This window comes from Pogona vitticeps, chromosome ZW-PAR (genome assembly GCF_051106095.1).
Source record: "Pogona vitticeps strain Pit_001003342236 chromosome ZW-PAR, PviZW2.1, whole genome shotgun sequence".
NCBI classification, from domain to species: Eukaryota; Metazoa; Chordata; class Lepidosauria; order Squamata; family Agamidae; genus Pogona; species Pogona vitticeps.
Window position 1 is genome coordinate 3,625,473 of NC_135800.1, and position 25,505 is coordinate 3,650,977.

Below are 25,505 nucleotides of genomic sequence, written 5' to 3' on the forward strand. Positions count from 1 at the left end.
TGGGGATCACAAGGCCCCCGACCACTATCTCGGGGGGGGCACGTGGAGGGGCGGGAGAATCACATTTTTAAATACCCCTTTCCCCTTATACCTGGGAGGATTCTGCCTGCAAGGGGAATGGTTCCCCTCTTAAACAAGATTCTCCCAACACCTGGATTTAAGGGGGGGGGAAAAACAACCCAAGAAGAAATGATATTCTATTTGCAACCCCCGGCATGTCTCTTGCACCAAATCAATTCTGAAATTTGATGCTCCTGGAGGCCCTTCTCCCGATCAAAAGTGGAAGCAGATATCCAGGCACTGCTGGGGTTTTTTGGGGGTGGGGTGGGGGATGTTTTAACATTTTCTAGCATTTCTAAGGTGCCCCAAAGCAGAAGTGAAAATCTGAGTCCAGCAAAGGCAAACCCCACCTTTTAGGACTGGCTGAACAGACCCATAGTGCTCCACAGCACCCCTTCTAAGAGTGGCCGGACAGGGAATTGCAGCTAGTTTATCCAAGAGGGAGCTGGTCACCTGGAATGCTAAGAAAGATCTATCTGGCCATACTGGGAAGAAGAACTTGTTCGTGAGAAAAGGGGCTGAATGGGTCTCCCCTCTTTCCGTGCTAAAACTGTCCACCCATCTTTGAGTTTTCAATCCATATTGCTCGTATCACGCCTTCCGGTTTAGACCCTGCTGAGCCCTCACACCGCAAGGCCCTGGGTCGGCCACCACCTCTCAGCCTAATATCCCTACCTTGCAAGCTTGTCGTAAGGCTAAAGAGTTACTCTGGAGGGGGGCGGGAGGTATTCTAAAAGTTTTACAATTTCTTGATCTTCATTCACTCGCTTTAGTACTTCTTCGCTGGTCACCCTCTCGACGGAAGGAATTTGTTGCCTATTGGGCCAAAGCGACATTTCAAACGCTTCTGCCTCTTTCCTAGCTGCCCGTGTTAAAAGTTTACGATTCTATACAACAGAACTGAGAATGCGCAGAACCTACTAAATATCGCAATCGAAAGCGCAGTCTACTCCACTCTCTTTTACGGGTCTATTCCCTGCTAAAGGAGACCCCTCCGAGGCGAATGGATTAAAGAATCACAATTTTGTAATATTCTGATGGGGAATCCTGTGTCACACTAACCTGCACACTCCCCCTCCCCTTTATCCACAGTGTTGTGATCAGCTCTGACACCACTGCGAAGAAACACACCGATGCCAAAAAAAAAAACATGCAAAAGAAGCTAGCAGAAGCAGGAACAATCGCCTTCGTTTCCCAAAGAAAACAACAACATCTTAAGGTGAACCAAGCGGCACACCCCGCCATGCCCAGAAAACGTTCCCTTATTACTTTAATGCACTGGTATATTGCTTAATGAAAGTTCTTAATTGTTATTCAATTAATTACATACACAGCGTCCCCAATTACATTTTCCAATAAGACTTTGGCTTTGGTACAGGTCTAAAGGCACTTAACCAATTTTAATATATTAAGACCAATTTCCCTTGAATACTAATTACTATCTAATGATGGAACGAGAACCGGGAACTTTCCAGAAGCAGGGTGGAAAATATAAAAGGAAATTAAGCGTGAACAGTTGGGGGACTTCTTGTTAAAAAAAGGAAAGGGGTGGTGGTGGTGGGAGACGGAGTAGCTGAGCGGGGAGAGATATTCCGATACTCATTTTACTGTACGCCTTAAATGTCCCAAATATGGGAACTTTTTTTTTTTGTTAATCTTCCTGACAGCACGGAGCGCTGGCTGGGAGAAGAGATCCCGCTGTGCATTTGTGTGAACGCAAAGCCCCTTTTTAACTTAATCCCTCGAAATATAAATGATACATTGACTCAGAGGGAGAATTCTGGCATGCATTTTACTTAGCATCTGTTCAGCTCAGTGTAAAGCATGCATGTGTGCGTGTGTGCATGTAACAAGAGAGCCTGGCTGTGTGTTCGCAGGCTCATCGGAAAAAATAACGAGGCTCTTGCGCTGAAAATTCTTTTATCTGAACGAACGGCTACCTTTCATTACGGCACCTCAAAGGAGAGCGAACGGTGTCGCAGTGTCGCAAAGAGAAAAACCGGAGCCAGAGCACTCCGGCACTTGGAAAGGCCTTAAAAATGACCTGTGTGTGGCAGTCGTAGGAACGAAGGCCAGGAAACTGGAGTCCGGCGGAACTCCCTGCCACCTGATGCCCCACTTCTGAGTCCTCTCTACCTAGAAAACCCTGAAAACGTTTGCCATAAGTCAAGGTTGACTTGACAGCACGTGATTAGATTATAATGGTGGTGTTTAGAAAAGAGGGGTGGGGAGTAAGTAGCAAGAACTATCGATGAAAATAATATTAAACTGCATGCCCAGTGGCTTTAAGATGTTCTGGACTCCTGGGTCCAACGAGCCACTGGTGGATTTGCTGGAAGCTGTCGTACAGAACATCTGGAAGTCTATTGTTAAAAAAAAGTTATTATTATTCTATCACTGCTGTGATGAGAACCTACTGCTTGTAATCTATGCCTTTCAGGAGAGACCGACAGGCTTCTGAATGGCCTTTTTTTTTTTGCAGGGGGGGAGGACAGGGAAAATCAACAACTGGGTCACAGGGCGTGGGGGGGGCAAGGGGTTCATAGCCCAGGCTCGCAACTTTTAGGAGAGCAGAGGTTAGGAGAAAACAAGATTAATCACAGAGTGATGGGGAGCAGGCAGACGATTTAACCGAAAAGGTATGAAATCCATCACTGGGGTTTTGGAAACCGAAGTCTGTTTGGCAGGGAGGAGAGAGCAAAGCCAAGAAAACAGTGTGTTGCGCTCTCTCTCTCTCTCTCTCTCTCTCTCTCTGTGTGTGTGTGTGTGTGTGAGAGAGAGAGAGAGGAATCCAGTTCTCCTTCCAACTTCGCTGATCCAGGCTCCAAACGGAGAAAGCACCATTTACGTGAGAGCTTAAGGGGTTCGGGAGATCAGGACCAAAAGGATTGGGGGATGCGGGTTGGGGAGGAAAAACGCCTACGTACTATTCTCCCGAACGAGGCAGAATTCCAGAGTGCTTTGGCTTTCCAGAGTACAATCCAAGTCAACGGGGACGTTGGGCTCATTCTGCTTCTCCAGACGGTACTGAGGGCCTGAAAACAGACAATAAGTTTACAAGGTCTTCTTTCGGCACAGGAAGGCGACGGTGGCAGGAGGAGGAGGCGACGGGGAGGGTCAAAAACCTTAAAAGGTTTAAGCAAAATCTGAAAGCAGTGTAGACCACATTTACTGATCTATTCGGATTTCTCAATCTCTTCCTGCCTTTGGGGGGAAAAAAACCCAAAACAAAACAAAGCAAACCCCACAAAACACCCCCTAAAAAACCCCGCAGCACTGCAAGGTAGGTTGCTGTTATTCCTATTTTAGTACCTAGGGGATAAAGGCTGAATGAAGGTCAACCGATTTTCACGCAAAAGAATTGCATGCCTTGAACAGGGATTTTAAGCCCATCTTCTACGACACAAACCCAGCACCCTAACCTGGTCATTCGCAATGTTGGAACTAGGGCACTCATTATGGGATGGGTTTTCCAGAATTCATCATGGAGGGGGTGTGTGAAGCAGGAAGCTCAGGCTTGGTGGTAAAACCATGAAGTCCGCATTGAGTCCTGCTCCTCAGATGGAGGCCACGGATTGTGTTCGAGGAGGCTGAGTCCCGGGTTCCCAGAGGTTCTTGGACTACAACTCCCAAAAGCCTTCACCCACCAGCTGTGATGGCCCAGGATTTCCGGGAGTCGCAGTCCCAAGAACCCCTTGAGTTGCCAGATGGTTCTGGACTGTCGCTCCCATCCTCCTCAACTAGCACACCTAGCTTGAATAAGGCAGGACACGTGGGCTGTGTAGTCCAACAGCATAATGGTTGGGAACCAATGGGTCGGGAGGAAACCTTATTTTTTAAATTAATCTAAAAACTTCATCATTCTTAATACTTCCCCTCAAGCAGCCACAGGGATTTGGGGAAACGCTATTCGAATCCAAACAAAACAAAAACATACGCACCTCCGACGCCTTTTAACCCTGTTTATTTTCTTAACTGTTGAGAGGCTAGAATAGTGCTTTTTCTCCCTTTTAAAGCCATGTGAAGATCTCTCTCTGTGTAGTTTTTAATCAATCAATCAATCAATCAATCAATCAATCAATCAACCTACCTACCTACCTGTTCATTCATTTCATTCAATTTCATTTCTATGCTGTGCTTCTCTCCAAAGGGACACAGATTTTGCTCTAAGCAGAGCACTGGCCTATTGAGGGGAAAGGCAGGTTTCTGTGGCCAAGCTATCTGTGGTCTGCAGAGGGGTGGGAAATAACGGCAAATTCCCCCCCCCCACCCGGCCTGGCGCTATCGGTGAAGGCACACGGAGCTGACTCCAGGCATTCAGGAAACAAACTGCAACACGCAATCACTCCCCAAAGAGAGCAAGAAAATATAAAAATAATCATAGTATCAAATCAAACCAACAATGACAACACAAGAAAAAGGGATGGGGGGGAAGAGAGAGAGAAAGCAGAGTGAAACTAAACCTACACAGAGAGAGGGGGGGGGGAAAGCTGTGACGTTGGATCTAACAATACAATGGCAAGCGCCTTCTTGTCTTAAACTGTACGCTTGTCCGACAAGAACGGAGTGCTCTCGAAATCTAGACAAGGAATGAGAAGGAAAGGGAAGACGTTTGACGTGCAAGGGAGGAAAAGAAAAAGGAACACCTCCCCCAAAAATGTTATCTGATATTAAAAATGCAAAGCAAAACATTTGACAACCCCCCCGGGGGCAAATACAGCGGCTGCAATGGAAACTGCGTGTGCGTCGTCTCGCCAGATGTGGGCGAAGGACCGAAGGATCTGATGGAAAACCGGTCTTTCAACAATTAAGAGGCCCCCCTCTCTCTTCCAGCACCCGTGGCCAGCAAGGGCCAAGCCGCCCGGGCGCCTTACAAATTGGCCAGCCCTTGAGGGAGGCTGTAGGTTACAGGGAGCTGTGTTGGTGGCTTGCCTCTTAATCCATTAATGGACCTCTGTCGAAAATGGATCTGCTGTGTTCCTGGCAAAAACTAAAAAATGGGGGGGGGGGGTTTGATGGCTGGTTTTTTTTTTTAAGAGCGTGGAAGAAGGCTTGGAAAAAATTAAAAATTGAAGAGGGGAACAACGGCTGACTCTCGGATCTTCCTTGTCACTCTTAAGAACCCATCAAAATGAAAAACTATTTTTTAAAAGGAAAGACAGACTGATGGAGCGTATGTATCTGCCTCCATCGACGTATTTACAAAGCTGATCCTGAATCTTGGCATATGGACTAAAGGGGTGTAGACATCAGTTTGCCCAGAAACTAGGCAAGTTAATTGTAGTCAATGCAAATCCTCATGTCACCTGCAGTGCCCTCTTTATTCCTGCAGGTGGCAGGCTTTCCAAACCATGTCACAGGAAGCGGCAGCCAGGCCTCCCATCATCATTTCCCTAGAAAGCCACATGGCAGTGGCAGGCAGGCCAGAGACGCAGAAGTCGAGAAAGCACTTATGCCCATGGTGTGCCCATGGCTTCCCTTTCCACGCCTCCAAACTCTTCCTTCAAGGAATATGTAGGGGGGTGAGGAGGTCTGATGGCTAGTATAGCGCTCACCACCTCCCGAGGCCACCGGTTCCGTTGTCGTACCGCTCGAACAAAGACCACTATGGCGAACGTAAGAGGACAAGAGAGGTTTCTGAGACACATCCTCACGGCACCTTGGAGGTCCCCGGCAGCCTTTCTTAGAACATAGAGACAGGCATGGAGTCCATTAAAGCCACTCTAGCTATATTCTCAGACTATAAGAGGGTGATGGATAGGTCCGATCACCGTCTACCTAAATGCTGTACAGTAGAGCTATGGAAGAGTAGTGGCTGGGCACCTTCAGTCCAAACCTTACTAAAATCTAAATTCCTCTCCACAGACATTTTTGATTTTTCTGGGGTTGAGGGACTGCATGTACAAATTGGATAATGACCAGGACTTAGCTTTAATGGACTCTTCCGATTTCTCTCACCGCTACCATATTCTGAAAACAAAACACTCAAGGGTGCGACACTTGCATACAACTTACTTTTGCCTCCCCGAGAACCGCGTTCACAGAACTTCATTTTCAAACCATGTCAACGGCGGTCTTAGACGGCAGGTACGTGAAGGTCCCCTAAGCATCTAAGGCTATGTATTTGCGGAGCAGGCGAGATTGGAGGGTGTTGTCCACTATTTACTCCACTGTCAGCTCTATCAAGATCCTAGAGACAAATTCCTGGGTAACGTTTTGGCTGCCCTACAGGAGGAAAGCCCTCAGATAAAGGTGGGCAGGCTACTTCTGGACTCTGACCCATATGTTACATACAGAACGTCGCTGTTTGCAAAAGTGGCCAGAAACATCCACGCTAATTTCCGGAGAACCATCGTGATCAATTGTGCAGGGGACGCCCAGATATGAAAGGGTACCCACACATGTCCCTCTGATTTTCTCTCTCCCCCTTTTCTTTAAATCTTTCCTCCTGTGGATAGGTCTCTTATTATTTTACATGTCTGTGATTTTAACATCATTTTACTTGATCATATTTGTATTTTAAACAATTGTGATGGTTTTTAGCCAATACAATAAACTTGAATTTGGACAAGAGGTCATTTCTAGAGGTACAAGCGTGGCCAGCACGTTTAAGACGAAATGGTCTGGATGGTTTCCTGCAAGCGTTAGATTTCAGACATGTGGCACAGCTAAGGCATATATGGATCTCTCTCTCTATATATATATCTACCCTAACTCTCAACTCCCCACCTACTCATGAATATCCTCTCCCCAAGTCTCCTTGATGTTTCCTGAGCAATAAAAAAACAATAGGGGGATTGTGTTAAAATTAAAAAAAAACACAAACAAACACGCCTGAACGCAACACAACCTGTGAAGGTTAATGATTCTGCCTTATGCGATGTACGGGGGGGGGGGGAAGAAAAAAGAAAGGTCCACAGCTCTGATGACGAGAAGTATGACCAAATTAAACAATTCCCTCAACAAAAGAAGAGAAAAGGTGGACCCTATTATAGGAAGCCATCCTGCTGGCTGGGGGGGGGGGCTAAATTGCCAAGCCTTCAGAAAGGCTTTTGAAAGCCCGACCCATCAGTTCTAATTTTTAAAACTTAGCCTTTCAGTCAAGGCAAGAAAAAGGCCCAATTCCAACTTTTATCTCCGCCACAAAGTGCTGTTATCTCGGGCTGATGTCTGGGGCTCTATCTCTCTTTCTGCTGACAAGCAGAGACGAGAGAGATAAGATTGGGAACGAATCTCACTTCTCAGAGTAAATAAATAATCAATACTCATCTAAATGTAAATGAGAAAGTATCCCCCCTCTGATAACAGAGCTCTTATCAAAGAGCCAATTTTCGCTCCCGACACTCCGCGGCCCCCACCGAATCGCCATCGCTCTGCCCGGCCCTAATGGCGAAAAATGGCCACTAAATTGAACCGATCACCAGAGATCAACTAAGTTTGGGCTTCGGCTACTGGGGGGGGGCCCCCAATGTTTGAGAATGTAATTCTGCCCCCATTAACTTTCAATAGCAATGAAGCAGCAAGATAAACAAGCACCAAACCTGCTTTCTATCTCCCACCCCCTTTAAGAAAAGAGGAACGAACAGAAGAAAAGGAAAACAGAAGATGAGGAAATCTACAGAATTGCCTAAAAACACAGATACAGGAATAAGCTTGTTCTGCAACGAACTGGGTCATGACGACAAATAAACCCTGCCTTTTAGGCTGTAGGGTTTGTTTTTAGAAGAAAAACGATGTAAATAAAAAAATATGGAATAAATCACCATAACCAGAGGGCGGTGAGTTCTGAGCCAAATAATCTCACGAGCATGGCCATGGCCCGTGTTAATTCTGTTACGTGCATATCAAGATAAATGTACGTGAGGATGGCTAAGATGCAAGATATAAAGAAAATACTGAAAGCAGCTGAATCAGCTTAAGAAGTGTGTCTCTGGATCGACCCTTTCTGTACTTCCAAGATTCCTTCCAAAACGACATGTAACAGGATAACTGGGTGAAGACTACAAGGAAGTAGATGTTGGTTTCTGTAGATAGTAGAATACAACGGCGAGAGGTTTTGTGGCATCCATGTTGGGAAGGAGATTGCTTGAATCAGAGCCGTTGTCTACTCTGAATTCCAAACGGCAGACCTTTTCTGATCGCGATCGAAAACATCCCCGTGTGTTTCAAGCAAAACATGTTATTTGCTTCTGCCCCATTGGTATAACAAAGGAGAATGATATCTTGATGGGTTAATATTTGCTGATTTCCCTGTCGTTGATGAAAAAGGGAGTCTTAAGAGATGAAATAAAAGGGAACCACATGGTCGATACAAAATACAAATGCAACAATAGGCGATGCCTTCACGGACCACTTTTAAAAAAAACCTCATCATCGCTTCAAAGCGCGGAAGTTAACTGTGCTTTTCGTGATCCATGCGTAGCCTAGTAGACACCCTCTTTCAATAGGCGTTTCCTGAGCACGTGGAGAAGGCAGGCACCACGTTAAGAAATTAATTTCGCTTGCCTTCTCCATTGTGCCTTGTGGTGGGTAGTGTGTTGGGCCAAGATCCAGGAGATCCAACATCCAGCTGCCACTAAGCCATGAGATTCATTAGTTACCCCTTGGTAGCCAGTCTCTCTCCTGTTCAGCCTACCTGCATAGTTCAGTGGCTTAGGTCTCTGGCTGCGGAGCCAGAGGTTGGAAGTTCAATTCCCGCTCTGTGCCTCCTTGACAAGGGCTGGACTTGATGATCCACAGGGTCCCTTCGTGCTCTGCAGTTTTAACGTGGTGGTGGTGACAGTGGTGGTTGTATTATTATTATTATTATTATTATTATTATTATTATTATTATTATTATTATTATTATTATTATTATTATTATTATTATTATTATTATTATTATTATTATTATTATTATTATTATTATTATTATTATTACCACCACAACCATATAGGGTTGCTGAGGATAAAGTGGGGAAGGTGAAAAAAGGAACCCTGTATCCTGACTTACCTAAAGATACTTGAAAGAAGAAGAGTGACAAAGCTAGAAGGGACCCAATAGATCATCAAGTCCAGCCCTTGTCAAGGAGGCACAAACTCCCAACCCCTGGCTCCCCACCCGGAGATCTAGACCAATGAGCTATCCAGCCAGCTAAACTAACTGAGCCTTAATTTGGATGCTTCACATCATCACTGTCATCACCATCACCATCTTAGAATGGCAGAGCTGGAAGGGACCCTGTAGATCATTGAGTCCAGCTTCTGTCAAGGAGACACAGTGGGGGAATCAAACTCCCAAGCCGTTCCTGATCTGGACTCGGTCGTCCAACCTGTTTTCTTTCAACCTGCGTGACGGCGACGTTGCCGAATTCCATGTACGGTTTATCCCGTTTTCTCTTATCAGAAATACCGGTGGTTTTTGTGGAAATAAACAGTCATTTATTTGAAACAATTGTCCGGGGAGGGGAAGGAGGGGAGGGCACAAAAAGAAAGGTGGCGGCAGTAGAGAAAGAGTTTATGGAAACCAGCCGGCGTAATGCATTCAAATAAATGCCAGGACGGTTGACGGAGAGTCAAGGTGTTAAATCACACTGCTTAAGAATTCAGCTGTGGGAAACCGATAGTAAATCCAGAGTGACAGAATTTCCAGCAATGGCAAAAAGGGCCTTGACATCTAGTCCGGGACACAAAAACTACAGCAGTTCAAACCCATTTTGCTTAACACCGTCTTGACAGCTAGCGAAATTAAAGAATTTAGTCAAAATACACCTTAAAATAAATAAGAAGGTTTCTTCCTCTGATGTGGTCTCCCCGCCGCCTGCCACCGCCGGGAAATCAAGAGAGCTGGTGCCTCTGACAAGGCCAGCCAGGTGAGGGGGGGGGGGAATGGCAAACTTCCTTCCTTGTTTAGAGGAACAAATTATTGATTTGTTTTTTTAAAGAACAAGGCGCGTTGGAGGTATTAAGCAGGAAAATAAGGGCCTGCGAGGAAAAAGAATCTAACCACTATATATATACACAGTGTATATATGTGTGTGTAGTACACACACACACAGAGACACAAAAGCTTTCGATTTAGAATTAGAAGTTCTGCAAAATAAGTGTAGCAAATATATACTAAGGAGATGCACATTTATCTGGGAGGGTCTTGAATTTTTTTATTTTTTATTTTGACGCTGGGAATCGGTGGTACAGGATGGGAGATCTTTACCTACCTGTGTTTTTCCCTCCCATTCATTCTCCTTATAGGTAGGATGTTAAACCTGCATATTTGGGAGACCGGGGTATGTGGCAAAGCTGGTTGAAAGATCAAGGGGCAACTTCCGTGGGTCTCTTTGTCCACTGGGGCAGCCCCACTGATGGGAGCAGGCCTCAGAGCAGGAGAGCTACCCAGATGGTAACTGAACCCTGATTCCAGCTGATCATATTGACAGGGGATGATGGTAGCTGGAATACATGGAGGGCCCCATGCACCTTGTTATGGTTGTGACAGCGGCCGCTTAGGGTGGATCTACTTGAGCATATATTTCTTTACAGAGCTCCTGGGGAGAGTGTTACACCAGGACGTTCTAAAAAATTTCAGTGACGCCTCTTCCACAGGTGGTCCTTAGAACCAGAGTACAGAATGTAATTTTTTTTTAAAAAAGGAATTACTGTATTTTACCGTGTATAAGACTATACTTTTGTCTAACATCTTTAGACTAAAAATTGAGGGTAGTTTTATACACGGAAGTAAGCTGAGGAGAGAACAAAAACAAGTGGAGGGGAAAGCAGGGATCAAGCGATCCTGCAGCGCTTTGATCCCTCTCCCCCTACATTTGCTAAGCCCCACTTAGATTTCTTAATTTTGGATTAGAAAAGTGGGGGGCGTCTTATACATGGAAAAATACAGTAGCTAGAGTGTAACTTCAGAAGTCACAGGCCTAGAACAATTCTTGGTTAGTTACTCTCAACACTGCAATTTTTAAAAGTAATGCTTTCCTTTCCTGTAAAGTTATTCCTTGTTCTGTGACAATCGTAACTTACTTTTTTAAAAAAGTTACTAACTACAACTGAATTTTCACTTGCATTTCATTAACTGTTCGAGCAGTATGACAATGGAACCCATGACCCCTGGAGGTGGTGAGCGCTCCAACGCTGGAAGCATTTAAGAGAAAATTGGACCACCGTCTGTCAGATCTTTTTTGATTTGGATTCCTAGATTAAGCAAGGGGGGGTTACGATTCTATGATTCTGGGAAGATTATCAGAATGCAGGAGTCACATCAGCAGGCTTCTTCAACACCTCTTCCCTAATTTTACCCCCTTGGAGAAAACCAGCAAAGCCGAATCGGGAGAAGGGATGTCTTTTGATTTATTTTCGGGATACACAAAGCCGTTCCCAACTACCTTTGGGTTTTCATGCGCTTTTGTGTTGTTGTAAAGCAGCGGCTTCTGCGGCCAGCGCTTAGCTTCCCTCCCCAGTTCACCTCTCCACCAACCCTATCTCTTCCCTTAACCTACGGAAAAAAATACAAGTTCATGCCTATGAAATCTTGGCTGGGAGGGAATGTTTAGACGAATGAGAGGCAAGAAGGAGTGTTTTGGTCTTAAAAGGACCGAGTGCAACTCTTGCTCTGGGCCGAGCAGCTGGAAACAGCTGTCTAATCATGACTGGTCAGCAGGATCGTCTGGGGGAAGATGTTGGGTTCTGTCCCAGTGGCGTCATCCAGAAGAGCCAAGTTTTTGAGTCATAACAGACATGGCTAGCCATGGGGGCGGGTGGGCTCGGACAGAGTCTTTTTAAGCACCTTTGGGCGTGATGGGATAACGGTTTGTGGTCGTGGGATGGAGAAGTCAGATGGAGGGCAAGAAAGACAGGAGAAAGGGCCTACCCATGATTTCCAGGAAAAAGCCCTGGGACCTGGCTTTTCTTAACCACCAGGACCTGGTTGCACGCAGAACGAGCGAAATGTTTTTTAAGAAAAGAACGAAAGGACCTGTCTGTTTGAATATTTTGGTCACACTGTGGCCACAGTAAGATGCCTCCTGGAAACCTCGAAGCAGACAGATAAAAGTGTAAGTGTGTAAACATCCACAAGGAGAACAGGTCAGGCTCTGAGACGAACAGCTATCGGATCTCGCGCTTTCTGAAAAGAGACAGATCAACTTTGGTGCTGATCTAGAATGCGGAAAGGGGCGCAAGGCAAGTGGCCCCATGTCTGACGTTCTCAGGAGCTTGAGAAAAACTCAGGAGGAGATGGAATTTTTTTTTTAAAAAGCCTAGGATTGGATCCAAACCTTTCAAAAGATTCATCTGGCCTTATTTGTTTAATGGAAAGCTGGATGATGTGTATCGCGGCCTCGTCTCCCCGGCCAGCTTGGACTTTTTATGGGAGGGGGTTGTCCATTTCATCTTGGAACGATGGCTGGCCGCCTCTTTTAGCTAAATTGAATGCCCTCCTCTACCATGTAAGGTGTGGGTGTCACAGACTCCCCCCCGTACTTCAACAATGGACACAGGACACACGGCTCTGCCAGCAGCCTTGAGGGCTGGAGAAGGTTAAACAAGAACACTCCTGGTCCCTCCAGATCAACAGCAGGAATAATCTCTTTTCCAAACATCCCTGTTTTAAAAGTCTCCCTCTCCCACGAGCAGAGCCTTTGGCACTGCAGCCAGGCGCTTTAACCTACCAAACCATCCAGCTCCCTTGCCATCTTAGACTTATTTCCTTTTCTATCCCACTCCTTAAGCCAAAAAGGATCCTGGAGTGGTTTATAGAGGATCGGCTTTAAATGTATATATGACATGGTCCCTACCTAAAGGCTTAGAATTTAAGATATCGTCACATAAAAGGAAGAAGCGATGAGGAGGGAAGAGGGGTGGAAAAAAAAAGGCTGGAATGGCTGCTGTGTTATATGTGGAACCGATGGTAGCTCTGGGAAAGTTCTGGCATGGAGAGAGTCTTAAGTTCAATTTCCAGCCTCTCTACTTAAATTTTAAGGTTCTTCCAAATACTTCCAGTGACCTCAAGGAGTAGAGCTTAAACAAAATCTTAAATCCCCCTCAAGGCCGGCATCTAGACAACATACATAGCACGTATGTAGAAGAGGTGCTCCCTCACCTCTTCTAAACATGGTCTGTTTGTCATATTATCTTTCTCACATTATCTTTCTCATGAATCTTGTGCATTTAGCTTGCATTGTTTTATGACACTTCATCAGAAGATAAAAGCCCTTAATCGACAAACCTGAATTGTTGAAGAAACCCCGATCTTGGAAGGAAAATGGGTTTAACTACAGCTAAACCACTGAGTCAGCTCCCCAGCGTTATGTCATCCCATGTGCAGATCCCACAGGTCCGGTGGGTCTGCTCTGGCTGAGACAAGTCACTGGATTTCAACCATACAGACTCGGGCAGCCAACGGCTACTAGTTACAAGAACGCCGGATCACCTTTAGCAACAGAGGCAGCTTGTCTCCGTGTATCAGCTGCTGGGGAGCATAAGATGGATGCGCCCTTGTGTCAAATGCCTGGCAACTGGTTGACTGCTGTGTGCGCAGGATACTGCAACAGAGAGATCTTTGATTTGATCCCATATGGCTCTTCTCGTGTTCATAGACTGTTCTTCAGGGGCGGCAGGGAGCAAAACCCTACCGAGATCAGCGAAACCTCGGTGGAGACCTCCAATTCTTAAGGCTCGTCCTCCTTCTCCGGCTCTCATTTGCCAGCTGCGCCGTTGAGCGCGCCATAGGTTAACTACACAGAAGATAAAGTACGCCGCTTCGTTATTTTTCATTACCGTAAGAAAACATCCATTACATTTCCTCCTTCGTGAACACACATGGGGGGGGGGAATCCATTAGAACAAGAGCAATGGCGTTCCGATGCTCCGGCGTTCGGGAAGAAATTAAGAACAACAACAACAACAAAAAAAACACAAACAAAGGAAAGCAAAAAAAAAAAAAAAAAAGGAGAAAAAGCAATCAGCACTGGCATGGAGAGGATGATGGCATGCCAAACTTGGAAATAAGAAAAGAATAAGGATGACAACGGTAACAAAGAGTTTTTTTTTTAAAACAACAACAAAAGACCCATACACACAAGAAAACAAAATTCTGAAGAGATCTGCATCGGCATCTCCTGATTTATCCAGCTTGACTTCAGCTAATTAAGCATCTGCCTGAACAATTTCCTCAGTAGATTTATCATTCCCGTTCTGTGACAATGACTGTTTGTTACCGGCTCCCCTCGGTCACCCCCCCGCCCCGCTTCCCCAAAATCTTGCTAACATCCACAGAAACTTCTTCCAGGTCCTTCGCTGGGTACGTGACAGGAAAATGATACAGCGCTCCCATTAGCCCCCCACGGTTGTCCTTTGCGAAGCGGGGGCCGCCCGCCCGCCCGACTCAAGGAGGTTTCGTCTTCGCTGCCAGACCCCCCCCCCCGAATCGCTTCCTTTGCAAAACAAAATAAAATATAAGGGACTGCAATGGTGGGTGGGTGGCGATTCCTGGCCCAAATCAGTGTCCCAGAAATTGGCCTTAGTGCCTGGAGGTGACTTGAGCTTGACCGTCGGATGGAAACCCCGGGGAGCATCCGGTGTGATTTTGGGTAGCTGAACTACCTGCATTTATAAGTATCCTTGCTTGGAACTTCCAAAGCAAAAAAGTGTGCTGCTTATACACCTCCCCATAGCACTTAAAACACGCTCTGGGAATTTGCAGTTTAATTATGAAGACTACACACTGCACCCCACTCAGGAACGGAAGGCTGAGTCAACCTCGAGCCAGCTGCCTGAGCCCGCAGGGATCCAACTCGGGTTGTGAGCAGAGTCTCGACTGCAGTACTGCAGGGCTCCTGACTTCCAGGGAATGTTTTGTCTTTAGAAAAGAGATACAAGAAGGGTGACATTCGGGGGGGGGGGGAGATCGGACTAGGAGCCGTGGCACTCGGGAAGGCTTTCAACGTTTTTTGTTTTGGGATAAATCCGTCATCGCTTCAAGGGCTATGAAGCAAGGGTTTGGGGTCAAGACGTCTGGGCCTGACTTGACAAATATTGCAGGGCTGGCTTACATTTTCTATTTCTAGTTTTCCACTTTTATTTCAGTTGATCGTTATGAGAAAGAACTAACGGCTGGGTTTAGTCCTCCCCTGTCTTCCTCCATGATTTCACACACACCCTCGTTTCATGTCATATATTTCAGATTATAAACTCAAAGAATGGGGATTGTTTTAATAGTGGTCCTTGTGAGCCTTCAATCGGTCAAAACCATACTAACTAAAAAGACAAGCAGATGCAACAACTCGATGCGCGTGCTGAGTGTGGGTTTGAACCACACCACGATGAAGCGAGCTGTCGAGATTGTTGATGCCGACGGTCCTGGTTAGGGATCGGTGGGCGATCCGAGGGCATCAAATGTGGAACGGTGTCGAGCTGTTCGGGATGGGAATCCTCGGGCGATGGAATAACCGAAGGATTACTGGAAGGAATGGAAGGTTGTGGACTGGGAGGAGAGGACGTTAGTCGGTGGACTCTATCATCCCATTCTGGAGACTGAGAGTTGTTGTGGTTGTGGTGGGATGTCGGTAGGCTTAGATTGTTTAGTTCGTTTAGGAGGAATCCGGTCATAAAACGACAGCGGAAAGCAGAAAAGAAGTGCCAGAAAAGTGGGAACTGGTAAGTTCAAAACAGCAGGAAAGACCTACGAGGCAGACTCAACTTCCAAAAAAGCACAACGGAAAGGAAAAATTGGACTTCTCTCTGGAAGGATGACCGAGAGGGAGCCAAGCATGCCTTCTGAGGCCCTGCCACAGCCCTGGGCCAGTTTTTCTTTTAACGGGCTTGCGTAGGGACTTACTTGTGTTCTGATGCTGTGCTTTGTAATGTGAACCTTGCACCTCTTGTTCAAGAGAAGATGGAGTTCGACTTAGGCCAGGGATTCCCAACCTGGGGTCCACAAATGTCCTTGGACTGCAGCTTCTGGAAATCCTGGCCAGCACAGTGAGTAGGAAAGACTTCTGGGAGTTTTTAGTCCAAGAACATCTGGAGACCCAAGTTCGGAAACCACTGATCTCGGCCAAAAGCGATATCCCCTTTTTTACAATTTCACTGACTTGAGCAGGTCCTTGCCGGCGCTGGGAGGTGCCCTCCAATGCTCTCGTTTTTCTAACCCAGGGCACATCTTTATGAAGGAAGCCGGAGAAGGGACTCCACTTAGTCTCAATTCTCTGCCCGTTCAAACACGTTTGGGCAGCCGTGAGGCGTTGATGAATGGTGGATTTGAGAAAGATCTATTCCAATAGAATTAGAATGATTTTCCATCACACTCGTAGCATTTTCCATGAAAAAGGGGTCATTATCCATTTGTACGCCCATTTATTGACTCCCCCCCAGTTCCAACCTCTCCCCCCCAACATAATACGTCTCATAAATTGCAAAGCAAAGACTTACTCAGCTGCAGTCATTTTTACCAAATGTAACTTCTAATAAATCTGTTTGTCGTCCCTCCCCATTTTTTTTTAACCTTTTCTTTTCCCGACAGGTTCTACCCAGGGCCAGATCCCACATGCAGGGTCTTCCAGAGACCTAGGGAACTACGCTGCCATTCCTTGGTACCACAAGATCTTGAGGTTATTCTTGAGCTGAGTCTTACCAGGCTGAAAGAGGGAGTGATGAACGCCTAAATGATTGGGGTCTCTCTACCGTTGAGAGCCACGGGGTGTGTGTGTGTAGTAGATACTGGGAGAGCCAGGTTTTAAACCCCATTCATAGAAACCCATGGGGTGATGCCGGCGGAAAAGGGAAACCCACTCTTTGAATATAATTAATATCTTGAAAACCTTACTGAGGTCTTCGAGTTGGAAGGAACCTGAGGCTGCCCAACAAACTGTTGGTTTTTGGGGGGGGGGCTACCACCAGCTGCTCAGCTCACCAGTCCTGATAGAACCCCCCCCAAAGGCCACTGATGGCCAGACCTGTCCTCACCTTGGCACGATTCTCTCTTGTTGACCTTCAGGGGCTTCTGTCTGTCTGGCAGCCTCTCCTGCCACCATCTCTCTACACATCTGCTCCCCTCCCTGTCTGCTTCCTTCTACATCCATAGTCTTCTTCAACGCCTTGCACGCTTGCCCTTCTCAGCTTCAACCAGGAGAGGGCATCGCGTGGCCATGTGTTACCTCCTAGCAAGACAGATACCTAAACCATAGAGCTATCCAGCTGGCAAAACCATCATCATCATCTGCAGGACACATAATAATGGGCTCAAGTGACAGGAAACCAGATTTATGCTGAATATCAGGAAAAACATCCAAAGTGTTAGAGCAGTATGACAATGGAACCCATAACCTCTGGAGGGGGTGAACGCTCCAATGCTGGAGGCATTCAATGGGAAATTGGACCACCCTCTTGTCAGATCTGCTTTGATTTGGATTCCTACCTTGAGCAGGGGGGTGGACTCGATGACCTTAGAGGACCCTTCCAACTCAGTGATTCCATGAGTTGTCAAGTCAACGTTGAGTTACGGTGACGCTTTTTTAAGGGTTTCCTAAGTAGAGAGTACTCAGAAACGGTTTACCATTCCTTTCTTCAGGGGGCACTCTGTGTTGCCCAAGGCTACACAGGCTGGCCGCCCTCCTGAGAGGCACAGTGGGGAATCAAACTCCGAACCTCTAGCCAGATACCAAACTCACTGAGTTATCCGTCCAACAGCACACACCGATACCCACAGGCATTTTTGCGGCAGGGTGCACCCGTTGTGGGAGAGCTCTACTCCACTTCCACATGGACGGAGAGTGGCAGATCCAGAGTTCCTGTCTGACGTCGACACCCGTTTGACTCTACTTGTCTCCCACTTGGGTTGAGACCCTCGGCTCTGCTATCACCCATTCATGACACCTTCTGAAGTGGTGAAGGTCAACGAGATTGTAGCCCAAAGGGTGTTGGTTGGTTGGGACTGCGCGCCCTCACGAGTTACGAAGCGTGCAGGAACGGCAAACCAAGCCATGGCTCCATAGACAACCCACCCATGAGGGTTGGAACAAGAAGGGGCGAAGAATCGATGGGGATGCCCTATTTGAGTAGAATGGCTGACCGGCGCTCTCGTTTCAGGATGGAAAAAGACCCTGAAATGTTTTCGCTCGTCTGTTTCTAAAAAGGAACTCATACGGAGGGGAGCTTCAAGGTCTCATTTGTCACTCGGAGACTCGCTCTGCCACTGCTAACCTCATGCTTGAGGAAGCTGGTAAAGGTTGTCGGCGATGGGGTCTGGAACGGCATTTTTAAATGAAAAGTCAACGGAGGAACGGCTGGGAAGGTCAGTGCTCCCCAAAGGTGACTCCGGGAAAGGGAGGGAGCGGAGTAAATAGGTTGAGGATGAGAAGATGCTCAACGGATTTCAAACTGAAGCTGGAGCTGGCGCAGTCCAGGGACACCGGCCGTAAAGGAGTTCTTCGTCTCAGAGGCTACGAATCTATACAAGTTGGCTTTGGACTGAATCGGATCATTTTTCTAGCCCAGGGTGCACATATTGTGGGGTGGAGGTGGCCCCTAGGACCTTATAAGCCACTTTAGGTCTCCTTGTTCGGAGAAAAGCAGCTTATAAATGATAGCAAAGAAAGAAAGAACATTTTCATGGCCCCTGGTGGGGGGGGGGGGCTGCAAACGTCCCTACGTCCACCTTGGCTGAAAAGAAAACGGGTGTTCTGTATGTGCAAGAAATTCATTTTGTACTTCCGGGAGTGGTGGCTGTCCTATAGAATAGGAAGCAGCGTCCTTGCGACCCCATTACCACCTCCCAAAGAAAACAAAAGCAGAAGTGGAATTTTTGACTACACTCCGTTTAAGAGGACGACAATCCAACTGCGCTTTGATATTTTGGGATATTGTTTGAATTGCTCTTCGTCTGTTTCGTTATAGGGAAAGCCACTGCACGGGGAGGAAAGGGTGGATAGAAATCCAACCTGACCCAACCCAACCTGATCCGGTGCAACCCAAATGAATCCAATTCAAATAAAACAAAACGAATAAAGACCTAGTGAAAACGCACATATACAGGAATGCGCAGACACTTCCGACAACAGAAGGCTTGTCTAGTTATGCAGCTAAGTGTGTGTGTGGGGGAAGGACCCTTAATTAACTGTCATGAAATCAGCTCACCTGAGATGCCGCAACAGTCAATGTTCGTTAGTTCATTACAAACACTCCCTTTCCCCTCAATTCCCTTTTTAAAGAGAGCAAACGGGAAACTCTAGTGACTTGAGTTCTGTTTATATAGTAATATCTTCGAACGGCAGAGCTGGAAGGGACATTATGAGATCATCCAGTTGAGCCCCTGTCCAGGAGGCCCGATGGGGGAATCGAACTCCCAGCCTCTGGCTCCTCCATTTATCTCTACAATCCTTTTCTAAAGCCATCCAAAGCGATCACTGCATCCAGGGGCAGGGAGTTCCGCAGTTTAACTATGGGCTGTGCAAAAAAAGTCCTTTTTATTCATCCTTAATCTCCCTGCTATTCATTGTCAGCAGCTGACCATCAGCTGTTTCAGTATTATGAGGAAGTAAGGAAAGGCGAGAGGCAAACTTAACCCATATTCTGTTTTAAAGTGCCTTTTAGTCCCTCAGGGTTAGCCAAATACGGCTCTCAAAACACCCAGCTAAATCCTAGGATTCAGCCGGACATCCCGCAATGCCAAGATGAGAATCTTGGGTTAAAAACAAACAAGCAGGCAAGCAAAACAAAACAACAAACAAACAAACAAACCACCACACACATTGGGAAGAGTTTAACGAGAAGGTGATCAGCAGCGAAAATGGACTGCTTTTGATTCGTTTGGCCCGAAGGCAACCAAACAGTTCGGTTAAGACAAAAACTTCCACTGTTCCCGTTAGCAGCACAAGAACAGAAAGAGCGAAATTCGACCCCTGAGGAAGCAGAATAAAAGCCACCTGGATTTTTTTTTTGTCTAATAAACAAAAGAGGTGTAGGGGGTGAAAGAATGTTGGGGGGGGGCGCTGTGGGTCGGCGTAGGGAGATTTTTTTTTAAAGAAAAAAACCAGAAGACCATTCATCCCGCCTAACGACTTGTTCATTATGAGCGATGATGGATAAAGACTTCTCACGCTGGGATGAAATCAAGATTTATATGCATTGTTTCCTCTCTCAACTTGTGGGAAGATCATCATCATCTAATTCTATCTCGGCGGCCAGCGATGGGCATCCGGAGAGCCGGTTATCAAACGGCGCAGTCAGCTGGCAAAAGCCCCCGAACGTGTCGCTGGCACATCTGGCCCGAGACGGCAACAGCCCAGGGTGAACGATGACGCCTGGCGGACAGCCAAATGGCTCGCAGGTTCTCGTCTCCAACCAACACTACCAGTACTCTCTACGTTCCCTCTCTCTCTCTCTCTCTCTCTCTTTTACGAGAATCAGATTTTCACTGCTTCATTCAATTGCTCTCCACTGCCATTTTTTACAGCTCTTATCGTTTTTCCCCGGCAATATGGCCTTGAGACACCTCATCCGTGTCCTTCGCCGTGTTATCTCTTCTAACTTTTATTAAAACTTCAGCTTTCATCTGAAGATAGCTAATTAAATCCGTGACAGATTATAGACTCGTTGGAAGAAGCAGCTTGTGGGGGGTGGGGTGGGGTGGGGGGAGGCGGAAAAGGTGCTCAACTATTTTTTTCTTTCCCCCTAAACAGAACTCTGGGTGGAGGAGAATTATGTTCTTTTTTTTCTTCCAGGGCAGTTAAAACTAAAAGGGGGGGGGGGGAGAGGAGAAAAATAAGAAGCGTTTCATTCATTTAAGCAAGACAAGATGTTTATCTCCATCTGGCCTATAGATAGGTTGATATTAAAGTTCTTTTAGGGCCAAGAAAGATATTCTAGGCTTTGGGGCTTTAAGAATGTACCTGCTCAGGTAGATATAGGTAAAGCAGAAGTGTGAAGTCACTGAACCGGACGGTGCCACAATTAAAACCAGGGAAATTGGAAGCCTCCTTACTCTTTTAAGGGCATCTAAAGAACTTTTTGTAAAGGGAGAGCCTTAAAACTCCAAAGATCAGATGTGGAGACTTGATAGCTACGACAAGGAAAACTTTCGGGAGCCCAGTCCCATAATAGATGTTCTCGGGAAGCTCAAGAGCAAGAGAGGAACACAAAACACTGCTTTCGTGGTGCGCGCCGGTTCATTTCCTGGGTGAACCAGCGTTCGGAGCTTCCCACTCCGTCCTCCTCTGGTGGGTGTCCGCTCAGAAGCAGCAACCCGGAGGAGGTGGAAAGAAACCCTCTTTGACTGGAGCGGCTCTTGTATTCGACTCACCCCCCCCCCATGAGAATTTACGTGGCAGCTGCTTAGGGACACACCGTAAGCGCGTGGCTGGAACATGGACATTTCACACATTGGAGCGTCTTAAGAAAGCACAGAAGATTCTGGCCACACACTTCGGTCACGGCGAACGACTGCAGACCCTGGATCTCATGGTGGCCCTCGCGGTTATCAACTTGGTCTTCTCTAGAGCAGTCGTTTTCCCACGGGACCCCATGGAACATTTGAAGGGGATCATAGTCTGGAAACATCTCTTTACGCACTGTCTTATAAGCTTCATTAGGCAACGCATACAAGCCTGTTATTTCTTCCATATTGTCTTTATAGACATGGCAAAAAAAAAAAAGGTTGGGAATGGCTGTTCTAGAATACGTAAAAGTGTAGACCTTATTTCCCATGATATCCCCCCATTAGGTGCTTTTCCTGCCCCACCCTGTCCATTTTCTAAAACTGATATATAGTCCCTAGCAATGAATAGCTTTACAGTTGTTATTTTAGACCTCGCCGTTTTGCCTTCGGCTAGCCTGCCCTGCTCCAACAGAAACCCTGGGAATGTCTTTGAAACGGAATTCGCCCCCCCCCTCCATCTCCCCAAGATGAAAGACGTCTCCTCACCCTTAACAGACATTTTAAGGGGCGCTTCTGCTTTAAAGCAAGATTTCTTTAAAAAGGCTCCATCCGGTTCAGCCTTCAGGTGTGTTGACATGAATGCCATTGACTTCCTAACCATCATCCTGCGTTTTGGGAAGGAACGGCCTCGTTTGACAATCCCGGAGAGCACCTACTTCTCGGTTACGAAGCACCAGTGCATCGGGCAGAGACGTGTCTCTAGATTTACAGTTCCAATTCGTATCTTTGTTTGACACTAGTTCTAAAAAAAAGGGGAACGTAAACTGTGACGAGTGAAGGATGACTCCCGTTCCCCTGCGTTTTGCCAGCAGAAGGAGATTCTCAACCTGTGGCATTTGCTATGACAATTGTGGTCATTAGACCTGGGATTAGGGAGACGGGCGACATCCTAACAGGCTCACAATGAGCATCTTCTCTGTTTAAGGACCTGGAAAGGATGCACAAGTTGGGAGGACGTGTGCCGTGGCAACGAAGCAAAACACAACCGCCCAGGATTTCCACTCCTTGTTTGGGAAAGGAGAATAGGGTTTCCCCCCCACCCACCCAAAACAGCTATAATTGGATTCCTAAGGGAAGGGAGCAAAGTGCCAGCCGCAGAAGGACACCCCACCTGTGCCTCGCTGAGATCCTTTCCTCCGCTTCAAAGCCTTCTGCAAAACGTCCTTCATAGTGACCTTCATGCTGTCCACCTGGATGAGCGAGAATCCATGCGCGGCGTTTCTACAGGGAAGAGGAAAGGGCAAACGCGTGACTCGCAAGTGTGCAACACCCAGACAAGCTCAGCCCACGGGATCCTCAGCCAGTCACCGGAGGGCAGCGGGTGGTAGACAAAACGCCTTAGGATTCGTCTCTGGCGCTGGGCGAGTGCCAAAGGAAGATCTCACAGTCAAGACCAACGCCAGTCCTGCAGAATGTGAAAGGTCCCACTCAGCCCCAAGCCTGGCCCTCTCGTTAGGCAGAGGGAGGCAACCGCTTCGTTATGGCCGGTCTAATCCAACCCTCTGCTCGATGCAGGAAGACAAGTCAAAGCATATCTGACAACTCATTGCGCCATTTTATTTTGAAGGCCTCCAGTGTGGGAGCACTCACCACCTCCCGAAATCCCGTTGTCGTACTGCTCTAACAGTTAAGAAGTTTTTCCTGATCTTCAGCCTGTAACTTGAGCTCATTGTTGCAGGCCTGAATGTTAATGGCAAAATATTGTGAAAAAGTGAAGACTGCTGGCTTCAAAAGAACGAGAGAATAACTTTCTGGATAGAGTATTTACGGGTAAAGCAACATATTGTAGGAAGCTTCAGGGAGATCAGCTTATAAAAGAACAATCGTTAATAAATATATTTGTTACTGGAAGAAAGAGTTAAAGTTATAGGAATACAAATTAGAGATTTTTAAGAGTAGCATGGAAAGGAGAAAGGCTCCTATATAATTTAAATATTAATTTGATCTCTTGGCTTAAACCTTTTATAGTTTAATAGTATATTTTATAGTATATTTTTGCTCTGATGACCAGATCCCACTGTTTAGAGACTCTTGGGGGAATCCCAACTTTTTTGTATGATTTTATTCTTAATAAAATTTTAAAAGTGTACAGTTCCATGTGCGGCTGCAACCTTGAGACACCCAGGTCTAAATCTCCTTGTTCGTTCTAACTAAAAAGAAACCCATTGAATCAACAACTTAGTAAAATCAACAGTGATGTAAGTGCCCTTGATTTAATAGGTTTACTTTAGCTGAGACTAACACTGGATTTAGCCCAGAGTCTCACAAAGCACTTTCCAGTAAAATACACATGCTGTTGTATTTTCAACATACACATAAATGCGATTTAAATTTAAACACCACAGTGGATTTAAACATAAATTCTTTTTTTAAAAAAAAACTTCTGCTTTTGTCCATGACGGCTTGGGTGTATTTCTACGACTCTCGGCCCCAAGCGAAACGAACTTGGCTTCAGCCCGCCATCTTTCTCTCCAGTTTTTAATAAATCGTAATGCTTTTTGGCCTGAGTTAGATGTTGGACAGACTAAACCTCCCTTTGACATCTAAGACAGCTCGTGAGGGGAAGTTTGAGAACTCAAGGCTGCACGGTGCATTGCGGCGGCTGATCCTGGCGCTCGGCCCTCTTCCAAAGTCAACGTTAGGAAAATGAGTTGGATCTATCGAAGGACAGCCGGGGTGAAAACATGGGAAACGAGCAGAACTTTAAAATAAAATAAAGCCAAATTGGCCTGGGGTGAAGAGAAGTCTCCCCAATCGTTCCAGTTTTCAAACATTCGGAAATTTATTTACGAAGGAGCTCGGGGGGGGGGGTTAAAACACTTGCAAGAGGAGAAAAACTGCCACCTTGTTGAATCAGTCCCAGTTTGGACTGACGCACAAAAACATGTTGAAATCTGAGTATTTTATTTTGCCATGTGTTTTTCGTTTTTGGATTAGTTACACCAGAAGAACTTTGGTAGAAACCGCCGCCCCCCAGGTATGCAAGCCCAGCGTTGGGCGATGGTCCTCCAGACGTTTCTGAGAATCCCAGGGAAAGGGTACAAAAATAGCAGCTGGTCTCAGGACCTGCTACTCTTAAGATAGACTGCTCCAAACATGGGAGGGCTGATTTCCCATAAATCATAGCTGGGGACCAAGAGTATGACTCTGGAGATCAGATACTGGGGGAAACGGGGTTGAGGTGCTACTGCTTATGGTATCTGAATGTGAAAACCAGGATGGGACCTTTCAGATATGGTTGGACTGCGATTCTCATGAATATTCACAACTGGCGGTGCTACCTGGGCGTGATGGGTACAGGAGTCCGAAAAAATCTAAAAGTCCCACGCAGTCCCTTTAGGCTCTTCTTAGGTTCTTGAGATACAACCCAGAAGTCTAATAAGGCGGTCATGGTTAAGACTCAACAATACGGCTTCTCCCTGATGACAGCCAGGGTGATATAGCGGCTAGAACTCAGGACAGCCAGATTCAAATCTCTGCTTGGTTTTAAACATTAGTGGGAAATCTTGGATATATCACAGTAATCTCATCCTGACCCACCTGTTGTTGTAAGGCTAAAGCAGGGAAAATTAGAACCACATATGCTACACCTTGATCTCTTTAGAGCAGTGAATCCCAACTTTGGGTCCCCAGATGTTCTTGGACTACATCTCCCAGAAATCTTGGCCAGCGTAGCTCGTGGTGAAGTCTTCTGGGAGTTTCAGTCCAAGAACATCTGGGGAACCCAAGGTTGGGAACGCCGTCTTTAAAGGAAAGGCAGAACAGAAACAAAGAAACCAGGTCTAATCCTCTTTTTGAGAACATTAGCTTTTGTAACCATCCCGCACCATGTTCTCATCAAGGAAATAACACGGTAAAGCTTTTCCTGAATCAGACTCCTCAAGGCGCTGGAAGCGCTCGAGTTCTGTAACTCCATCTCTCATTTATCTCCTCCTTGTTGTGCAATTTTCTCCTACATGCACAGAATTTGACACCACCCTTTCTTTTAGCTTAAAGGCTTGTAGATATAGATAAAGAGGGCTCCACCTTG

The 25,505-nt window shown here is 46.4% G+C and overlaps 1 protein-coding gene and 1 long non-coding RNA gene across 6 annotated transcripts in view; one reads left to right on the forward strand and one right to left on the reverse strand.

The window, feature by feature from the left end:
- The window catches only part of LOC110082923 (uncharacterized), a 93,161-nt gene that overhangs the window by 62,553 nt on the left and 5,103 nt on the right, over positions 1-25,505 (forward strand). Inside the window, exon 3 of one of the 3 annotated variants that reach the window (XR_013539684.1) lies at positions 1,153-16,652. This is a non-coding gene — a long non-coding RNA (uncharacterized LOC110082923). Of the gene's footprint in view, positions 1-1,152; positions 16,653-25,505 lie in introns of those variants that run through there. The other 2 variants (XR_013539685.1, XR_012082240.2) reach the window with 2 other exon arrangements.
- Positions 1-25,505, reverse strand: part of MAPKAP1 (MAPK associated protein 1) — a 119,309-nt gene that overhangs the window by 33,717 nt on the left and 60,087 nt on the right. For 2 of the 3 annotated variants that reach the window (XM_072985017.2, XM_072985016.2), the window contains exons 8-9: positions 22,587-22,696; positions 2,988-3,095 (exon numbers count right to left, since the gene is read on the reverse strand). In XM_072985017.2, the coding sequence (XP_072841118.1) occupies positions 2,988-3,095; positions 22,587-22,696 (218 nt within the window). The remainder of the gene's footprint in view (positions 1-2,987; positions 3,096-22,586; positions 22,697-25,505) is intronic. The other variant, XM_072985018.2, reaches the window with a different exon arrangement.